We start from the raw sequence: 20828 nt of genomic DNA, 5'->3' as shown, positions 1-20828 counted from the left end.
CCTAATCTCAGCTGAACACCTCTGGTGTGACTTTAAATGCAGACCTTGAGCCAAAAACTCAAACACCAATGACTTTTATATGGGTACAGTCATTTTAGACCCTTTCAAAACTGTTTCAACAGAGATGGAAATACAGTTTTTAAATACGTGAATTATGCTTCCATCTATGTTGCCACCGTTTTGGAAGTGCCTTCTTCTGTTCTAAAGAAGGGGATGTCCCAATACTTTTGTCCATATAGTGTATGTACAAATAATTGGTGTTTGGTTATTTTTTAAACTATTTTGCAGCTGCTCCAGAAATTCAGGTCAGAGTCCAAAGTGCACTGTGGGAAATTACTTATGAACAAGGCTGATGAAATTCCTAACCCATGCACTCAGCAGATCATTTGTTAGTTTCATTATTTAAAAAAAGTGCATTTGTAAGTTTTACAAATTTTCTACATTTACGTCAATCCTTGGATTTGGTTCAGTGGAACAATTTAATTAGGAATGGGTTTATGAACAGTTTACATGTAAATTCCTTTTATTTGTGTTTCAAAAATAAAGTTAAATGTATTTTTTAATTATGTGTTTATATTTATGGGCTGCAAAACAAAGTTCTTATTATCAGGGATGTTCTGTACGACAAAGAATTAAAAACTAAATAAAAATGGTTGTTATTCTTACACTAAAGATACATTTTAGATTGTTTAATCTCTTTATTATTGCTGCTTACATGTGATAGTGATGTGATGTTTCCTCATTTGGATTTGATCCCTGATGCCTTGTTTCTGCACAAAGGTTACCCTGTTCTTTCTTATGGCCCCTCCTTTACCTACAGGGTATATAAGAGCAAGACTACAACCCACATCAGCCCTAAACGAGTGATTGATCTGTGCATGTGTATGGTAGATCTCTCCGACTATGGCTTTAATAGAAGCATTACTCTCTCAAGGCTACGGGATAGGAACCGTATTTGGTGTCCTGCTGTTGTGTTTGGTTATTTATCTGTTGTCCATCAGCTCCAGCTCTAAGGATGAGGAAAATAAATATCCTCCAGGACCCAAACCACTGCCACTGGTGGGGAACCTGCACATGCTCAACCTCAAGAAAACCTACCTGAGCATTTGGGAGGTTAGAAAAAATGCTTCAGACAGCTGATTTTATTTTTGATAGTTGATGTACAGTGTTCTAACTTTTACTAGTAAACAGGCATATATTTAGATCAAGGATGGATCTTAATTACATATATAGACTATCTAGATAGATAGATAGATAGATAGATAGATAGATAGATAGATAGTAAAGCATTCAGTATAATATCATAGCTAAAACATCTATCTTCTGCATCAATGACCTTCAGACTACATTGTCTGTCGGGTATTCCCTCTTGTACCTTTTTGCTTAAATGGTACACATGCCAAGTACGCATTTGCTGGCATGCTTGCGGTGTTCAAAAATGACAAATAGGTCACCTAGTTCTCATGCTGACTAGGGTAAGAGTCAATGGTAATGTATGATGTACGGGCATCATGACAGCGGGCAAATGCACAACAGGAGAGAGTACTGTCTTCAAAGATAGGCTGGGACAGAATGAGGTGTAAAGAGGGCCATTCATGATAACTGAGGCAGATTTATGACCAAGCTGTATAATCTTATCTAAAATTGAATAAAAATCTGTAACAATACTTTCTGCTAGTAAACCAACCAGACAGAGCACAGATGAGATGATGCCAATAGATTATAAATTTCAATAGCTCCATCTTTTCTGTCTTACAGCTGTCAAAACAATATGGGTCAGTTTACACAGTGCACTTTGGCCCCAAAAAAGTGGTGATATTGTCAGGATACAAGGTCGTCAAGCAGGCACTAGTGAACCTTTCAGAGGAGTTTGGAGACAGAGATATTACACCCATATTTCATGATTTCAACCAGGGATATGGTAAGAAGGCTTTCACATCTTCAGATGATCATTTAATGAATTTTTCTGTAGATATCAAATTAATTCAGCACTTTGGAATAATGGATAAATGATTTCTCTGTAGGGATTGTGTTTTCCAATGGTGAAAACTGGAGGGAAATGAGGCGCTTTGCTCTTTCGAACCTGCGAGACTTTGGAATGGGCAAGAAAAGAAGCGAGGAGATTATCATTGAAGAAACGCAATACTTAAAAGAGGAATTTGAGAAGTTTGAAGGTAAGACTGCAAAGCCCAAGCACAAGATGATGCTGTGACTGAAACAGATTTAAATATTAACATCTTGTTCACCCATGTGCAGGAAAACCATTTGAAACAACTCTGCCAGTAGCCATGGCTGTTTCAAACGTCATCTCTGCCATTGTCTTCAGCACCAGATTAGAATATAGCAACACTAAATTACATCGCATGATCAATAGAGCTTATGAAAACATGAGGATGATTGGATCAGCTTCAGTTCAGGTACCAAGACATTTCTAATGCATTATTTTGGAGTCGAAGTGTATGTACATTGTTCATTGGTACATTATGTGGTTCTGCTTGTTTGCAGCTCTACAACATGTTTCCTTGGATTCGTCCTTTTGTGGCGAATCAGAAACGTATTGTGAACAACGTCAAAGAAACCTTCAGACAAAGTGAGGAAATAATAAATGATCTGAAGAAGACTCTGAACCCTCAGGTCCCCAGAGGAATTGCTGAATGTTTCCTGATACGACAGCAAAAAGACGAGGTACTGCCTGTAGTTTTAAATTAAATATTCGCAATTACATTCTGACTTCTCACTTTCTTGGCTTTCACTGTCATGATTTCTGCAGGAATCTGGCAAAACAGACTCTTTCTACAATTCAATGAATTTATATTGTACAATGAACAACCTATTTGGTGCTGGTACCGACACAACTGCCTCAACACTGCGCTGGTGTCTTCTGCTCATGGCCAAATATTCTGAAATACAAGGTATGGGTGGTTCTTAATGCAGGACTATTGCATTATTTTATAACAATTTTCTAATTCTGCAAGTCTGCAAAACTAATTTTAAACCATGCAAAGTGTCAATTAGAGTCAATTTAGTAATAATGTTATAAATGCTCATATTGTGGTCTTACTTGTTAATTTAACTAAGCTGAGGTCCAAGATGAGATTGACCGAGTGATCGGTGGACGTCAGCCCATGGCGGTAGACAGGAAGAACTTACCATATACTGATGCTGTGATCCATGAAACCCAGAGATATGCAAATGTAGTACCCCTTGGTTCCCCCCATCAGACCACCTGTGACGTTCACCTGAATGGATACTTCATCAAGAAGGTCTGGGTCCAGTAAGAGCATGCAATGTTTTGATTATGTGTTTGCACCATGTATCATTAATCTTTTTTTTTTCTTTTTTGCACAGGGTACCAGTGTGTGGCCGCTACTGGTATCTGTATTGAGGGATGAAAATGAGTGGGAAACTCCTAACAGCTTCAACCCAGGACATTTCCTAGATAAGCAGGGCCAGTTTGTCAAAAAGGACGCCTTCATGCCCTTCTCTGCAGGTGCAGTAGACTTCAAATTCACTATTTATTTTGCAGTTGCGGTGCTTTTTGTTAATCATTTGCTTATTTTTGTTCTCAGGCCGCAGGGTTTGTCCTGGAGAGAGTTTGGCCAGGATGGAGCTGTTCCTGTTCTTGACCTCCCTTCTTCAGCATTTCCGCTTCACTCCTCCTCCTGGAGTGTCTGCAGATGATCTGGATCTGTCGCCAGTCGTGGGCTTCACCCTGAACCCAGCCCCACACAAACTGTGTGCAGTCAAACGGTCTTAACCTCATATATTTGCTGTTAAATGTCTGTTACTTTATGTTTGGTTTTGTTTTTATATTTCGCTTGTATATTGCATTCATTCATTTAGCTTTCCACTGGAAGCACATTCAATGTTTATTACTTTTTAAATAAATAACTATAGTGACTTTGCTTTTCTTAAGTTTAAAAGAATACTAAGTATGTAAATACATTTATCACTTTAAAATCATGCAAAAAGTTTTAGTAAAACTGATGATAGCACTTCAATTACACTTGGAAGTAATGTGAAAGTAGTTGTATGCTTCCTTTAACCAGAAGATGAAGACTGAGAAAAGAATCATCAATGCATAAATAAATAAACTTTTCCACATTTTTGGTTTCTTCTTGGTTTTTACGCATTTGAATGATGCGAGTACGTAATTGTCTTGTCGTTTTACCAACGTATGCAAGCCCACAAGGCTTATGTATGCAAGACAATTACGTACTCGCATCAGCGACCATCGTAGTAATATTAGAACTGGAGATATGCATAGTCCTATAGCGTCTCATTTCAGACAAGTAGGCCATAACATCAGTGTTTTACAATATATCGGTATAGAGAAGGTATTTAAACACCCAAGAGGAGGTGATTACGAGAAGAAATTATTACAGAGGGAATGTTTTTGGATCTATACCTTAAATACTTTATCGCCATTAGGGTTGAATGAGGATTTTGATATCAAGCCTTTTTTATAGTGGTTGAACTAATACTTCATTTGTCGTTGATTATAAGATAAGCTGTACGTAAATTAAAAAAAAAAAAAAGTGTCACTTGACTTATTACTTGTCACATGTTTTTTTGTGTGTGGACCCAATTAAGGTGATTACCTGTTGCTATTTAAAGCTGATTTTACTCCACCTGGGTATTGAGCCTGATGAAGACCTGAGGGTCGAAACGTTGCTGTTAATAAATTCATTTGGAGCAGCTATTTTCAGTGTGCGGTCTTCTCTCCTTTTCTTAGTAACATTTTTAGAGTAAACATTTTTAAATGAAGTCATCTGTTTTTACTAAATATTAATATGGGGGAGATCTGTTAGTGTTTAATGTTGTATTATTTTCAAATGTAAAAGGGTTTCAGATTCATATAAGTTTGTGGGGTTACCATTTTCCAGAAGAGTAGAGCCTATGGTTAGGATGACAATTGGCCAAACACCATTAACATTGCATATTGCTTTGTTTAAAAAGTAATGGCTGTGCACTTTTTCTACTGTATCTCCTCGTGAGCTCATAATAGTAACACAAAGAGGTCTCAGTTCATCACGTCCGCACAAGATCATCATATATTTCCTCTTAATAGCAGCTCATCATATTGTAATGGAACGGGTCTGACACAGATGGTAAGTGAAATGATAAGGTGTTTATTTACAGGGTGTCACCGCAAACTGCAGTAGTGTGGATTCTTCGAACGTGGTGAGTGTCACTTCGTGAGGTTGAAGGAGAACAGAATGTCAATCACAATAAGTCTTTCTGTTTTGACAGATCCTGGGGATTGGCCGCGGCAGAGCGGCAGAGACATGCGGGGAGCCGATCTAGCCACCGGAACAGACGAGGAGGAGGACTGGAACGGGACAAGACAGAAGGTAAGTAGGGACAGGTAAGTAATCGCAGGTAGTTATACTCAGCTTTGTCAGGAAGCAGAGATGGTCCATGGAGTAATCCTTAGATCGGACAACTGGTGACTTTGGTGACTGAGCTTATATGTGGCTGGTGATAACGAGGTGCAGGTGCAGGTGATTAAAACTCAGGTGAAGTGGATCGGGGTAACTGGCTCTGGGAGGAGCCTGGTCCTTCTGTTACAGTACCCCCCCCTCCACGGCCCACTCCTGGGGGCCGACCTCGGCGTCGTGGTGGTCTGCCTCGGCCTCGAGGTGCAGGACGATCTGGATAGGAGGCGTGGAAATCATCCAGAAGGCTGGGATCGAGAACATCATCTCTGGGGATCCAGGAGCGCTCCTCAGGACCGTACCCCTCCCAGTCCACGAGGTATTCTAGTCTCCCACCACGACGCCGGGAATTTAGGATGTCTCGGACCTTGTAGATGGCTCCATCATCAATGATGAGTGGGAGAGGGGGTTCCTCGGTCGGACCAGGCTCTGGGGAAACAGAAGGGTAATATGGTTTGAGTAAGGAGACGTGAAAAGTAGGGTGAATTTTATATTGTGCAGGGAGCTGAAGCTTGAAAGTGACCGGGTTGACCTGTTCCAGAATGGTGAAGGGGCCAACGAACCTGGGACTCAGTTTACGGCTGGGCAGGCGTAGCCGAATGTCTCGTGTGGAGAGCCATACCTTCTGTCCAGGCAGATAGGTGGGTGTTGTTGAACGACGAGCATCGGCGGCGATCTTCTGCCTGCGTACTGCCCGTTGCAGGTGGTGATGTGCTGAGTCCCAGACTCCCTCGCTTTCTCGGAACCAGTGGTCGACCACAGGCACATCGGAAGGTTCTCCGGACCAGGGAAACAATGGAGGCTGGAAACCGAGTACGCACTGGAAGGGAGAGAGTCCAGTAGAAGATTGACGGAGTGAGTTCTGGGCGTACTCGGCCCAGCCTAGGAACTGGTTCCAAGAATTCTGGCGGCGATGGCAGAAGGTTCTCAGGAAGCGCCCAATTTCCTGGATTTTGCGTTCAGTCTGCCCATTTGATTGAGGGTGATAACCTGAAGTCAAACTGATGGTCACACCTAGGAGAGCGAAGAAGGCCTTCCATACACGGGAGATGAATTGTGGACCTCTGTCCGAGACTATATCTTCAGGGAGGCCGTAGTAACGGAATACATGATTGAATAAAAGTTCTGCTGTTTGCATGGCAGTGGGGAGTCCAGGTAGAGGAACGAGACGGGTGAATTTGAACTTCCACACAGACGAACACATGATCATGATAGTAGAATAGCTTCATACACAAATGGCTATATTCACATAGATTATATTTAATTAATTCATATTTTGATTAATAACAGCCTTCTACAGTACCTGAGAGAAAACGGATTTCACAGCAGTGATCTAATTTTCAGCAGTAAGAAAATAAAGTGTTGTTTTGTAGAACATCACAGCTAATAGTAAGCCCTGTAGATAGGGAATATGTGTTATTTGAGAAAAATATAATTATGTTTCCAGAATGACATTTTTTTTTTTTTCAAACCTAGTCTGTGGAGTAAAACGCCCCAGGGGGCATGGCTGTAGTTACTCTGTTCTGAACATCAAATTCTTTGTTTTTGCATCAAATATATGACTAGTTGGTTGAATAAAAATACTTGGACTTTATATTAAAAAAATTACCTCAAGTTAGCATCAGGGCCCGTATTCACAAAACATTTTATCTTACCACTAAGAGTTCTCCTACATAGCAGTAAAAGTTTTTAGCTAAGAGTTTTCTCTTAAAACCTATTCACAAAGCTGCTGAGACAAACTTTTACTAAGGAATAGAGAGAAGTCTTAAGGGCGGGGTTGACCTCGTTGCTATGGATCATGTCAGCATGCTTACTAACTATGCACACAGTGATAGGCTGATAGGAGAGGGGAGGGGTCACTGTCAAAGATATATTCATAGAAATATTGTAGAGCACGATATTATGTTGCCATATCCAAATAAAGGTTTAAAAAATAATGTTAATTGCCACATTCAAATAAAGATTTTAACATGCAGACTAAGTGTCACTAATTAAACAAATATATGATCGGCTAATTGCCAGTCTCTTACATGTATGCTCCTTGTAGCGGATGCATATAAACCGCCTTTTAAATAACAGAGTAGAATAATCATGGCTGATAGTAAGACATACAAACGTAAAAGAAAGCCAAACTGGATGCAAGAACATCTGTTACTTCTTGCCCAACTGGTTAATGAAAAGTATATTTAAGCGTCTGCTAAATGACAAAAGTAAAAAGTAAAGAGTGTAAAGACCATCAACTCTACCGTGCGACTCCACCGGGCAGGGACACCGGCAAGGGATAGAAGTTTTTTTATTTTAGTTTTTTCATTTATATGTTTATTTTTGAAATGTTGTTATATGCATGTCAATTTTATTTAATTTCTTTATTTTCTTAAATATGTGGGTATATAGTATTTATAGAGTTGTAACTTTTAGTTTTAGTTACTTTTTCTTATTTGTAAGTCGCTTTGGACAAAAGCGTCTGCTAAATGACAAAAGTAAGTAAAGTAAAAGTATATAATCAAAGGAAAATTTGGAGTTGGGATAACCTCCAAACCCTAAAGGTGATACCATTTTAAAGGCTCATTTATCCTCAAATGTTTCTAAAATGTTTATATTCTGAGGCAGATTGCTGGCAACAGCGATTTTAGGATAGTTGTTAGTTGGTCTTAGTGAGTTAGGAGTCCTCTTCACTACTCCTAACGTTTCACAGATTTAGGACCTGGTTTTAGCGCTAAAAAGCTAAAGTCCTAAAATTAGGACTGACACGCCCACTATTTTAGGATTTTCTCCTAAATCAGTGAGTTACATATAGCCTTAAGATGTTTTGTGAATACGGGCCCAGGTAGCTAGTTACCAAACCAGTTAGCATCAGCTAACAATATTTTTCAAATAGGCTATTATAATTTTGTAATTCATAATTATTGATTATATTCTTTGCTAAAACTGCCTGTACTTGATTTTGCTGTAAATGTATAAAGCAAATCGCATTGTCAGACTGGGGGCATTTTACCCCACCTGTAGGGCAAAACACCCTCTTGGTACAAATTTATTTTTTGTTAAAAATCTAAAAATCTAACTCTAGACATTTTTCATACTTCGGTTACAATTTATGTCATTGTCACTAAAACTATGATAACTATTCTGGACATGCTCAACTTTTGTTAAAAATTGCACAGACCTTAAGGGCGGGTGTTTTCCTCCTCTCTACCCTACTTGTATAAAATTCAGTAGTATATTGCATTCAGTGATTATTAGGCATATTAGGCATTATTCAGTAACAGGATTATTGTCTTTGTATTTTTGAAATGTTGGGTGAAATGTTTAACACAACCTTCTGGGTAGTAACCCAACCACTGGGTCAAAACAACCCAATAGGTGGGTTTGTTCATATTTTCCCCAGTGCTGGGTTGTATTTAACCCAGCATTTTTTATAGTGTATTATTATTATTATTATTATTATATAGAATATTTACAGTCATGGCCAAAAATATCGGCACCCTTGGTAAATATGATCAAAGAAGGCTGTGAAAATGAATCTGCATTGTTAATCCTTTTGATCTTTTATTTAAAAAAAATCACAAAAATATAATCTTTCATTGGATAATAAGAATTTAAAATCTAATACACACTGGCCAACGGCACCCTTTTATTCAATACTTTATTCAATATAAAACCTCCATTTGCCAGTTTAAGAGCTCTAAATTTTCTCCTATAATGCCTGATGAGGTTAGAGAACACCTGACAAGAGATCAGAGACCATTCCTTCATCCAGAATCACTCCAGACCCTTTAGATTCACAGCTCCATGTTGGTGCTTCTTCTCTTCAGTTCACCCCACTCATTTTCTACAGGGCTCAGGCCAGAGGACTGGAATGGCCATAGCCGAAGCTTGGTTTTGTGCTCAGTGACCCATTTTTGTTTTGTTTTTGAGGTTTGTGTTTGGATTATTGTCCGATTGGAAGATCCAAACATGGCCCATTATAAGATTTCTAACAGAGTCAGTCACTTATTGATTTTTTATCTGTTGGTATTTGATAGAATCCATGATGTCATGTGTCTAAACAAGATGTCCAGGACCTCCAGCAGAAATATAGGCCCACAACATCAAAAATACAGCTGTATATTTCATTGTACACATGGGGTACTTTTTATCCCTGTGTTTTGAGTGTTTGCTGCTAAAAAGTAAATTTTTTATTTTCATCTGACCACAGAAGCCAGTCTCATTTGAAGTTCTAGTCGTGTCTGATAACTGAATATGCTGGACTTTGTTTATGGATGAGCTACGAGAATTTTTCTTGAAACCCTCCCAGACAACATGTTGTGATTTAGGTGCTGTTTGACAATTTTTTAAAAGGTTTTCTGACCCCGAGACTCAACTATTTTCTGCAATTTTCCAGCTGTGGTCCTTGGAGAGTCTTTGGCCACTCAAACTCTCCTCCTCACCGTGCATTAGGACGATATAGACACGCGTCCTCTTCCAGGCAATTTCGTAACATTTTCTGTTGATTCGAAAATCCTAATTATTGCCCTGATGGTGGAAATGGGAATTTTCACTGCTCTAGCTCTTTTCTTAAAGCCACTTCACTAATTTGTGAAGCTCAATTATCTTTTGCTGCACATCAGAAATATATTCCTTGTTTTTTTTTTTTTTTGATTGTGATGGATTTGGGCTTTGTTTTCCCTCCTATTTATATTTATGTGAAACAGGAAGTCATGGCTGGATAATTTCCTGTTCATAATCACCCTGGAGTGCTCAAAATTGTGAATATGAATGGGAATATACTTCAGAGATATTTTACTCATAAGAATTTCTAGGGGTGCCAATAATTGTGTCCAACATATATTTGAGAAAAAACATTTATTTCATAATGATATTTCCCCCCATTTTAAATTCTTATTATCCAATGTAAGGTTCGATTTTTGTGAATTTTTTAAATAAAAGATCAAAATGCAAGTACAAATACAATGCAGATTAATTTTCACAGCCTTCTTTGATCATATTTACCAAGGGTGCCAATATTTTTGGCCATGACTGTAGCTTCAGTGTTAATTTAGAACTGCCAGATTTAATTTTGGCTAATGTAAAGTTGTGTTCTGGGCTGTCTAAATTTACAGTATTAATGTCTATATTTAGACATTAATGGCTGTGTGTTGAGTTATTTTGAGGGGACAGCAAATTTACACTGTTATACAAGCTGTACACTCACTACTTTACATTATAGCAAAGTGTCATTTCTTCAGTGTTGTCACTAATAAACTAAATCAGGGAACACAGGAATATGACTGAAAAAGGAAGAACAGGAAACTCAACAGGAACACTCATGTATTGTATTGTATTGTAAGGTGGTTTGCAAAATGTTGGAGAAAGGCTTTAATTTCAGTTAACAAAAACATTTTTATTGTAGTTTTCACTTTCAGGACAGGCAAGAAGGGGACATGTGTCTTTTCATATCCAAACCTACACCACTGATTTCATTACCCAATAAACATGTTTGTCTGTTTTACTGAAACAGTTCACCTCAGTTCAACACACATATACTTAGTTATTATTTGCAATTCACACAGGTCTGTTATTATTTAAACATTTGCTGTGCTTTACTGTTGTCCCAGAAATCAAAGTTCTTTAAGGGTATTCTATAGTCTTTGCAGAAATACAGTTCAGGGTTCAAAGTGCATTTTGTGCCCAAGAAGGTTGCGAAGCAGGGGGAAGAATCTGGGGATGATTGTCTATTTTTGGTGATGGCAAAATGTTCATTTATGAAGACTTATCACTTATGAAGACTTGTCACTTATCCAGGTCATATAGTTGGATAACTGAGTCTTTTGTTAATGTTCTGCTCATGTTGACATTTATTGAAGTCAATAAAAAATATTGTGAACAAGTCACAATTTGAAGATGAGTTGGAAAAAAAATACAAAGCTCTAAAAAATGATTGAATCAGTTAGAGTATGAACATAAGTGTCTGTCATACTCACTGGTGATTTATGAATACAAAGCATATTTCTCTGCAGGAATAGTCTTCGCCAGTGGTGAGTCTGGAAGATGAGAAGATTCACTTTAATGCCAGTTCTTCACATCAGACAAACAGATACAGATGCATTTGCAAGCTGTTGTGTATCTCCACCTGCAGATGTACATTGTGCGGTTGGTTGGTGTGCCCTTGATGAAGATGTGTAGATCAATGAAAAGCAACAGGACAGAAATGCAGGAGCTGGTGAACGTCTTATGGGAGACCTTGAACCCGCTTGACTGAAGGAAGACTTCTCATCAGCAAACAAAGCATACAAGTAAAGTATTTTAAGAATTTATGCTTACCTTTTTCTCCATATCACGAGCAAATGCTGCATTTGAGCCAAACTCTTGTACTTGTGCAGTGTGGTTACAGCATTACAACCTGGTCAAAGTGGACTTGATACCAATTTTTTTTTTTAAGGTTCATACAGCGTTCTGCCATTTTGAACTGATTCACATACTGTTTTCTCACTTTCACTATCAAAGTTTGTCCAATCATCACCAAAATTAGTTCAGATAATTGGTGTACTTGGCTCTGTATTTATTTTATTTATAATTCATATCTGTTTAAGGTCTGTTTAAGTGATGTATTAGTGATATTTGTCATTGATTGATGTATGACTCATTTAGTGTCACCCTAAATAAGAATGAACTGAAGGATGCAATGTTCACATGTACATTTTCACTCACTTCAAGTGTCATAAAGATCTGAACACGTTTATGTGTTTCATGTTATTTCATTGGTGAACTGCTTACAGAGGACAGGAAGAACTTGCCATTTTACATATAGATGCCATGAAATATAGCCCACATGAATCTCCCTCATATAACTAGCTGTGATGTGAAGAGAGTGCATTGATAACTGTGGATTATACAAGCACACTTGTAGAGTGATGTTTTACACAGAGCTGGGAGTAACTGATTACATGTAATCTGGATTACGTAATCATATTCCAAAAAATAAGTACTTGTTATTAGATCAAATTACATTTTAAAATACTCATAATCAGACTACAGTTAATTTTATGGATTACGTGATTCCATATTATTTACACAATAGCAATAAATTCTCTGAATCTCCTTAATTCCTCTTTTCATCTTTTACATTTTTTTATTTTCTAAAATAGCCTACTGCTTATATACACCCAGAAAGTCTTCCCGTTTTGTGGGCATTCACACAGAGATTAAACATTAGTACTATATTTCAATACAAAGTCCTAGATTTACCCTTCTCAGGTACCGTTCTTTTGGATAAAATTCACAAACATAATGCGGCCAAAAATAAATACTGGTAGTTCCTAAACCCTTTGACTACAGACATGATCTTGGATTCTCTTGAAAGCAAAAATGTCACTCCTCAAGCCTCAAAGATGGAAAATGAAATGGAAAGAAGAAAAATCAAGAAATGTTCATTTTTTGTAACAGTGCCAATTATTCTACATATTGACCAAATACAAACTGGAACATGATGTAATGATGCAATTTTCCTCAAAGTGTATATTTTGCACCAGTCGGAGACCAGAGAAAAATACTTGCATAAAAAGCATAACTTAGTGTGTGTTTTTGACCACCATCTACTTGTTTTGTTCAGTAAAAATCGTGCATGGAAGTAAAAAGCGACATTTTTAGAAAAAAAAAAAAAAAAAAACTTTCATCAATTTTATGAAATGTATTCATATACTAACAGGCATGTGATTTCACTATTCAGTTCACACTTGCAGAATTATCAGAATATAAGTAATAAAAAAGTTATAGGAACTATTATCTTTTGAAAACAGAAATAGGACATTCAGAATAAACTGGAAACAAGCCTCAGGCAATAAATGATATTCCTCCAGACACAGAAGTGTAACTGAGGAAGATTAAAGCTAAGATAAGTATGTTCGTTATGGTTCATTTGCATCCTTTTTTCTTATCTGACACCTGTAGGGAAAAGAAGTGACCTTTTTAATGAGAGTATCAAGGTTTTACAGAAAGTAAAATGAAGGACTTAGATGTGAAGCCTAAAGGGAACCAGCTGCTTGCTTGTTTAAGAATATGCACAAGTGCAGTTTCACATCCAGATGCAAAGCTTCCCAAAAAACTAAACAAAACTAAATATATCTGATTGGATTATGGCAAGAGGACCAGAGAGTAAAATGACAAAAACAAAAACAAACAAACAATACAAAAACAGCTGTCTTATGAACATTTACAATAATTGCACAATGATGTCCAATATAAGTGGACATTTCACCTCGAAAGTGCCACAAAACATGAAAGAAGCAGAGTAATCTTTTGTACAAATGTCGCCACAAGGCACATTTTTCCAAAGTAATGAAGCCACTTCTCCCCTGACATCCATTCCAATAATTAAAAGCATAACATTTCATGACGCTAAATTCCTGTGCATTTGAAGTAGGTATGTTGACAGCAAATGTCTCTCATTGATAGAAATGGGTTTACTGGCATCATCGCAAAAAAAGATGGTGAGGGGTTCTTTTGGCATCTATAAACACACAAAAGTCTTGGACAGGCATGACTAGAGGGATATGCTTTGTTTTGGGCATGTCTGAGGCTCAGGACATAGACACATTATTAGCAAAGTTACAAAAGGGCAAACTTCCTCATCTGCCAGACTGCTATTTTCATCTGTGAGCGACTGACTTTGCTGATCTTCTCTCGTTGTTGCTCCTGAACTCCTGAAAAAAACAACAAAAACAAAATTCAAAAGCTGAAAAAAAGTCAAGAGTATTTTCAGGTATGTTTTGAGTCCATCAGGAAACATCACACGATTAAGTGACACTTCCTCTCAAGGGCTTCTGTGTTAAGTTTTAACTGTCATTACATTGTAAATTAATATCCTCTTTCTGGTTGTCTTTCAGCATCTGCTCTTCACTAGATCTAGATCATCCGAGGGATTTTTCTGAATCAAGATGCTGCTGATCACTGAAGCTCTTCTTCTCATTTTAGCTGCTCTAGGACAGGTAAGCTTGTGTTCTAGTATGAATTTTACAGACATGAATACTGAAGATTGATCATTATGATTCCTGTTGCTGCAGGATCACAGAGCAGCTGCTGTTAAAGGACAGATATTTCCACTGGATATGGCACTGAATTCAGTTGATGATCAATATAACAGTTGTACTGTGAAAATGGCGCATCTGGTGAAGACAAAATATCTACAGAAGGAAATCAATAACTCAACTGAATTTAAAAATGCTTGGCAAGAAGGCGAAGTGAATGCCACAGCACCTGAAGATAACTTGACAAGGAATCATTCAGTAGCCATTTATGTGTACACCAACCTTAATTCTAATGTATACCGCAATTTTAATATGGCTGTTCGTAATGGTAAGCAAAACTACACAATCCAGGCATTTAAATGGTATTCACTTCAGTTTTTGTTAACAGATGCAATCAAGATATTGACTGAAACACAAAAGAAATGCAAGTTATCGTATCGTGGCACCAAAGCTGAATTTTATCAAAATGTCACAGGCAAAAAGATTCGTTTTGGATCATTTACATCCTCTTCTCTTGAACGTACAGTAGCACAAGATTTTGGAAATAAATCTTGTTTTGAAATCAAAACTTGTGAAGGTGCTGATGTGATCAAATATTCTAAGTATCCTGACCAGAAAGAGGTGCTGATTCCTCCATATGAGAAGTTTAAAGTGACTGCTGTCAAGACAAGAAAATATCATAAAAATCTCTGGTGTGATACTGTGTACAAGTTGGAAAGCTCTGGGAAAAGAAGTGACCTGAACTGTGCAGTGGCTTTCAAGAAACCATCCAGATGCTTTTCTAGAAAGCTAATGGCCAGTCAAGGCCATTCAAACAGTCGGTTTATAGGCAGACTATGTGGTTGTCAAGGACGGCATCAGATGCTCGTAAACCGACTCAATCCCACTGACAGAGATGGTCTGAAACGATGTTGTTGCTGTAGAGTTTGAGCTACATGAATACGTCAAAAAATTGCCTTTAAATTTGTCCAAATGAAGTTCTTAGCAATGCATATAATTTGCATATTAAGTTTTGATTTATTTCGGTAGGAAATTTACAAAAGAATTTATCTTCATGGAACATGATCTTTACTTAATATCCTAATGATTTTTGGCATAAAAGAAAAATCAATAATTTTGACCAGTACAATGTATTTTTGGCTATTGCTACAAATATACCCATGCTACGTATGACTGGATTTGTGCTCCAGAGTCACAAATGAAGGACTTAAGAATCTGTCTATCTACTCGTTTACCATATATTTATTAACTTAATTTTTATTTTCTCTTATTTTTCTAGAACTGCAATGTTATGTTCAGTATTGAATTAATTAATTTCAATATTTTAATAGCACCGGATATTGTTACAAAGTAGTTATTTTCAGTTGCCTTTGCTTTGCTGTAATAATACTTGTAGAATTTGTGCTGGTCAGACAAGATTATTCAATAAACTCAGAAAATGCTTATTTTGTCTGTGTCAGGATTGTGGACTGTTTTGTGTGTGTGTTTTGCTCCCCATGTGTTCCATGTGATCCAGTTTCTCCCTCATGTTGAGTGTTAATTTGAGTCCATTTGTCTCGTCTTCCCTGATTTCCCTGTGTTTATAAACCCCAGTCCTTTCAGTTAGTGTTTGTCGGTTCTTAAACGTCATTCCAAGTGTTCCTGTGTCTCCTACATGTGTGGACTATTAAAGACTCCCGTGTTTTGAAGTACTCCTCGCTCCCTCGTTCCTTGCTCCTAGTGAACTGTGACAGTCTGCTTCATTGCCAGTTAGCTGGAAAGAGTTAGTTGAAGCCTGATTTTGAATATCAGACAAAATGCAGTTTTAAATGGTTTTGCATCAGACATATTACTTATACATAATCATTTTGTGTCACTTGAATAGAAATTTCTGGGAGATGTTCAATGTTATGCAATAATGCAGGAATATGGGAGGGGAATAACAAGCCTCTGTAGAGGCTCTTGAACTTGTATTGAACTTAGAATTGCAAAATTAGTATTACAATACAGTATCCTGTATTGTGGTGAATCTGAAATGGAGGCAGTTCCTCAATTGTGGATTTTGCTCTGGATTTCACTGAATATGCAGGAGGAGCGTTTATATCTATCCTCAAACTGAGTAAACCTCCACTCTTCACCACAACAGTGACCCACAGAAATGGTTCAGAATATGTTGCCGTTTAGACCTGGTTGGCTGCTTGGATCCCTTTTACATGCCAATTGTTACAATACTGAAACCTCCAGTGATGATACTCATTGCCTCTAAGAGCAATTCTGAGGCTTGAGTAGCAAAATGTTACATTTCAATTAAGCCTCTTATTAAGAAACCACAACTAGATTCTAATGAACTGGCAAATTACAGACCCATTTCAAATCTTCCGTTTATGTCTAAAATTTTAGAAAAAGTTGTGTCTGCTCAATTGTGCTCCTTCTTGCAAAAAAATGATCTCTATGAGGAATTTCAGTCAGGTTTCAGGCCTCACCATAGCACAGAAACTGCACTTGTTAAAATTACAAATGACTTGCTTCTTGCTTCAGATCAAGGCTGCATCTCATTGTTAGTATTACTTGATCTTAGTGCTGCGTTTGACACTATAGACCATGATATACTCATAGATCGACTACAAAACCATATTGGTATTCAAGGGCAGGCTTTAAGATGGTTTAAATCATACCTGTCCGATCGCTACCACTTTGTTCATTTAAATGGAGAGTCATCACAATTATCACCAGTAAAGTATGGAGTACCACAAGGATCAGTCCTAGGTCCTCTTCTATTTTCAATATACATGTTGCCTCTTGGTAATATTATTAGAAAATACGGGATTAGTTTTCATTGCTATGCTGATGATACTCAACTATATATCTCAACAAAACCAGGTGAAACTTCTAAACTATCTAAGCTAATAGATTGTGTAAAAAATTTAAAAGATTGGATGACCAATAATTTCCTCCTATTAAATTCAGATAAGACAGAGATATTACTTATTGGACCAAAAAACAATACACAGAATCTCTTGGATTACAATTTACAACTTGACGGATGCACTGTCACATCCTCTAAAGTCAAAAATCTGGGTGTTATATTAGACAGCAACTTGTCCTTTAAAAATCATATTTCCCATGTTACAAAAACAGCATTCTTCCATCTTAGAAACATTGCCAAGCTTCGAAACATGCTACCTGTTTCTGATGCAGAAAAGCTAGTTCATGCATTCATGACCTCTAGACTGGACTATTGTAATGCACTGCTAGCTGGTTGTCCTGCATCTTCAATAAACAAGCTACAGATAGTCCAAAATGCAGCGGCTAGAGTTCTTACAAGGTCAAGAAAATATGATCATATTACCCCAATTTTACAGTCTCTGCACTGGCTACCTATTCAGTTCCGTATCATTTACAAAATATTATTACTTGCCTATAAGGCCCTAAATGGTTTAGCTCCTGCGTACCTAACTTGTCTTCTACCACGCTACAATCCAACCCGCTCCTTAAGGTCGCAAAACTCTGGACTTTTGGTAGTACCTAGGATAGCAAAGTCCACTAAAGGAGGTAGAGCTTTTTCACATTTGGCTCCTAAACTTTGGAATAGCCTTCCTGATAACGTTCGGGGTTCAGACACACTCTCTATGTTTAAATCTAGATTAAAGACACATCTCTTTAGCCAAGCATTCACATAATGCATTTTATAATCTTGTACTGTAGTATATCTGATCAAATGTACATTATTAATTTTCTTTAGCTTGGGATGGAACAGCAGCTACGCTAATTATGTTTCTATTTGTCTCTGTGTCTGCCACGGGATTAACATCCCGTGGTAATTAGGAATGACAGAAGCTTCAGTCTGGATCCAACCCCTAAATGATCTGAGATGACCGAACACCTGAGAAAAGATAATGCCAACCCCTCAGAGGATGCCAACGCTCAGACAACATACAGAATTACCAAATGACCACTGGAACTAGTTGAGACCTTACAATCTGACTTTGCTGCAGTTAAATTGAACTGCTGGTTTGTTGGCCAGAGGCCAATGTTTGATATTGATATTGTGATATGTTTGATATTGATATTGTGATATGTTTGATATTGTGCAGTTGCTTTGACACAATTTACATTGTTAAAAGCGCTATATAAATAAAGGTGACTTGACTTGACTTGATTTCAAATGATTCCAAGGTCATGTCTGAACGTTTCAAGAACAGAAACTTCAGTTTTAAAGCATGTATATGGGTGTATACTGTGGGTGCAAAAAGGTGATGGACAAAAATTCAGCAGACAATATATGACTTCAGAGATTGGAGTAAAAGATATAACATTTTTAAGAAAAGTATCAAAGTTTAAATTCAGTGAAATACAAAAATGAAGGAAGCACTGAGATATAAAGCTGGAAATCAGCCTAAAGGGAACCACTTGTTTATTTAAAAACAGATTATGCATGAGTGCAGTTTCACGTACAGTTGCAAAGATTGAAAGAATCTAAATATATCTGACTGTATATGGCATGGATGTAGAAGAAGTCCTCGGAGAGGAATGAAACATAAAACAGTGTTATGAAAATTGTAATTCCTCAATGAGATGGTAAACTTATGTGAAGTTCATTCATAATACATGTGCATGAGTATCCTTTTATAAAGGACAATTTAGTCAAAAATAAAACATAAACGCAATACATCGTACCATTGTGATACCTGTTTGAGGGGTTTCAAGAGTAACTGCTTGTGTGGCTCACTAAAATACCTCGGATCGTTCCATACGTTTTGCAGGAAATCCATTTGACATGACCAAGCAAATGATGCCTTCTTCAACATCATCTCAGCTATTGTTTATGGAAAACAATTTACATATCAGGACTCAAAGATTCAGGAGATTGGTGAACAAGGTAAACAAGCACAACACCATACAGTAACAACTTTTGATGCGTGTACATTCATTCTTTTAAGGCCAGTTTTTCACTTCAGACAAACAGATACAGTTGCATTTTAAAGTTGGTGTGTGTCTCCAACTGCACATCTACAACATGTGACCAGTTCTTGGTCCTTAGACGTGGAGATTGATGATAGAAACTGTGGAAAGTAACAGATCAGAAATGCAGAAGCTGGTGAAAATCTTATAAGAAACCCTGTTGACTACAGAGGAATCACTGACTGCTTCCTCATCCACAAACAAAGCAAACAAGTAAAGTATTATATGAATTGATGCTTCATTTTTTCCAAATTGTTAGAAAATGCTACATTTAAGCAAATCTCTTATCTTTTACAGTGGTATTGGAGTATTAGAGACCAAGCACCAAAATTGCATTAGCATCTATCTGTAAATTTTCTTATTGTTCTACTGCTATTTTGCCATTATCAGGCAGAACATAATGTTCTAAAAGTTGGGGATGATTTTGAAAAATCATCTGACAAAATTTGGTGTTGGTCTCTCAAGCCCTACACTGTAAAAAAATTCAAGCGGTTTCAAACACATTCCAGAGAACTAAATGACCCTCGATACCAGACACCAACGGCCTGACTACCTCCACGAGTACAACACACATAACACACACGCATAGAGACATTTTCTTTATTTAGACCATAATTAATCAGTTACAAAGGTATCTGGTATAGGCATGTGTTGTTTGTATGTTTCCTTATATTAGCCTAGTGACCATCGTTATTTGCATTAGTAAGCTCTAAGCACTCATATTCAGGTGTATGAATGTATCTCTGGTTTAATATCTTTTAGATGTTTATTTCTTGATATCAAAATTATCTGCTCTTTATTTCTCAAACAATGATGTACACTGTGACATGCAGCATACTATTCTTACGGTACTGTGGGAAGAATTACACCGATAGAGCAGAACAGTCATAAAACATGCAATTGAGGTGTCAAGTGAGACAAAGAAACACTTTCCCGCTGAAACTATTTGCCTTGTTTTTGGTCAAACTGACCAAAATTTGTGTTACAGGGAAACCAGATAAAACTTCTCCCACACCCAAAAGCCGAGGTCTTCTCTTTACTTTCGGTGCCCTGGAGACACACATCACCGTGGAAATCTCGCGACTCCCCTTTCGGGTCCGAGCTTCTGGCAGTTTTAAGTCCAGTAACTTTGTCGATTCACTTCGGACCAATCAACCCATGGCTGGAATGACGAAGCTTTCACTCCTAAAGGAATTCATCAAGAATATACGCATTATACATGCACCAGGACACTTTACTCAGCACCAAGAAGACCAATATGCAAGTAACCGCTTGTTAACTATTTAGATGCGCTTCTAGGCTTCGACCCCTTTTGAATAAGGTGATGTAATTCTCCGATGGTTCTAACAGGTTGTGTTTAGCTGTTGTGTTTACCTGCCATTAAACTCTTATCTCTCTCTCCCTCTTTCTCTCTCTCTCTCTCTCTGTCCATGCCTTCCTTGCATTG

General features: G+C 37.5%; 2 protein-coding genes across 2 annotated transcripts; both read left to right on the top strand.

Moving 5' to 3' along the window:
• The first annotated feature begins 851 nt into the window (after window positions 1–851).
• On the top strand, window positions 852–4104 carry LOC306861814 (cytochrome P450 2K6-like). The gene is made up of 9 exons (XM_079404302.1): window positions 852–1113; window positions 1759–1921; window positions 2025–2174; window positions 2257–2417; window positions 2506–2685; window positions 2771–2912; window positions 3079–3263; window positions 3349–3490; window positions 3570–4104. Exons 1-9 carry the CDS (start codon window positions 904–906, stop codon window positions 3755–3757), a joined length of 1521 nt encoding a protein of 506 aa, XP_079260428.1. The 5' UTR covers window positions 852–903; the 3' UTR covers window positions 3758–4104.
• Window positions 4105–14002: 9898 nt separating this feature from the next.
• On the top strand, window positions 14003–16129 carry LOC306864143 (T-cell ecto-ADP-ribosyltransferase 1-like). Its single transcript, XM_079407877.1, has 3 exons — window positions 14003–14175; window positions 14300–14401; window positions 14477–16129. Exons 2-3 carry the CDS (start codon window positions 14351–14353, stop codon window positions 15368–15370), a joined length of 945 nt encoding a protein of 314 aa, XP_079264003.1. The 5' UTR covers window positions 14003–14175; window positions 14300–14350; the 3' UTR covers window positions 15371–16129.
• The last annotated feature ends 4699 nt before the right edge of the window (window positions 16130–20828 follow it).

The sequence above is a fragment of the Barbus barbus genome (genome assembly GCF_936440315.1).
Source record: "Barbus barbus genome assembly, chromosome: 4".
NCBI lineage: Eukaryota > Metazoa > Chordata > Actinopteri > Cypriniformes > Cyprinidae > Barbus > Barbus barbus.
This window is presented reverse-complemented; position numbering and strand designations above follow the sequence as displayed.

Coding starts and splice junctions, on each gene's coding strand:
- LOC306861814 (XM_079404302.1), top strand. CDS start 904: ATGGCTTTAATAGAAGCATTACTCTCTCAAGGCTACGGGATAGGAACC. Junction 2,913..3,078: donor CAAATATTCTGAAATACAAG/GTATGGGTGGTT, acceptor AATTTAACTAAG/CTGAGGTCCAAGATGAGATT. Junction 3,264..3,348: donor ATGGATACTTCATCAAGAAG/GTCTGGGTCCAG, acceptor TTTTTTGCACAG/GGTACCAGTGTGTGGCCGCT.
- LOC306864143 (XM_079407877.1), top strand. CDS start 14,351: ATGCTGCTGATCACTGAAGCTCTTCTTCTCATTTTAGCTGCTCTAGGA. Junction 14,402..14,476: donor TTTTAGCTGCTCTAGGACAG/GTAAGCTTGTGT, acceptor CTGTTGCTGCAG/GATCACAGAGCAGCTGCTGT.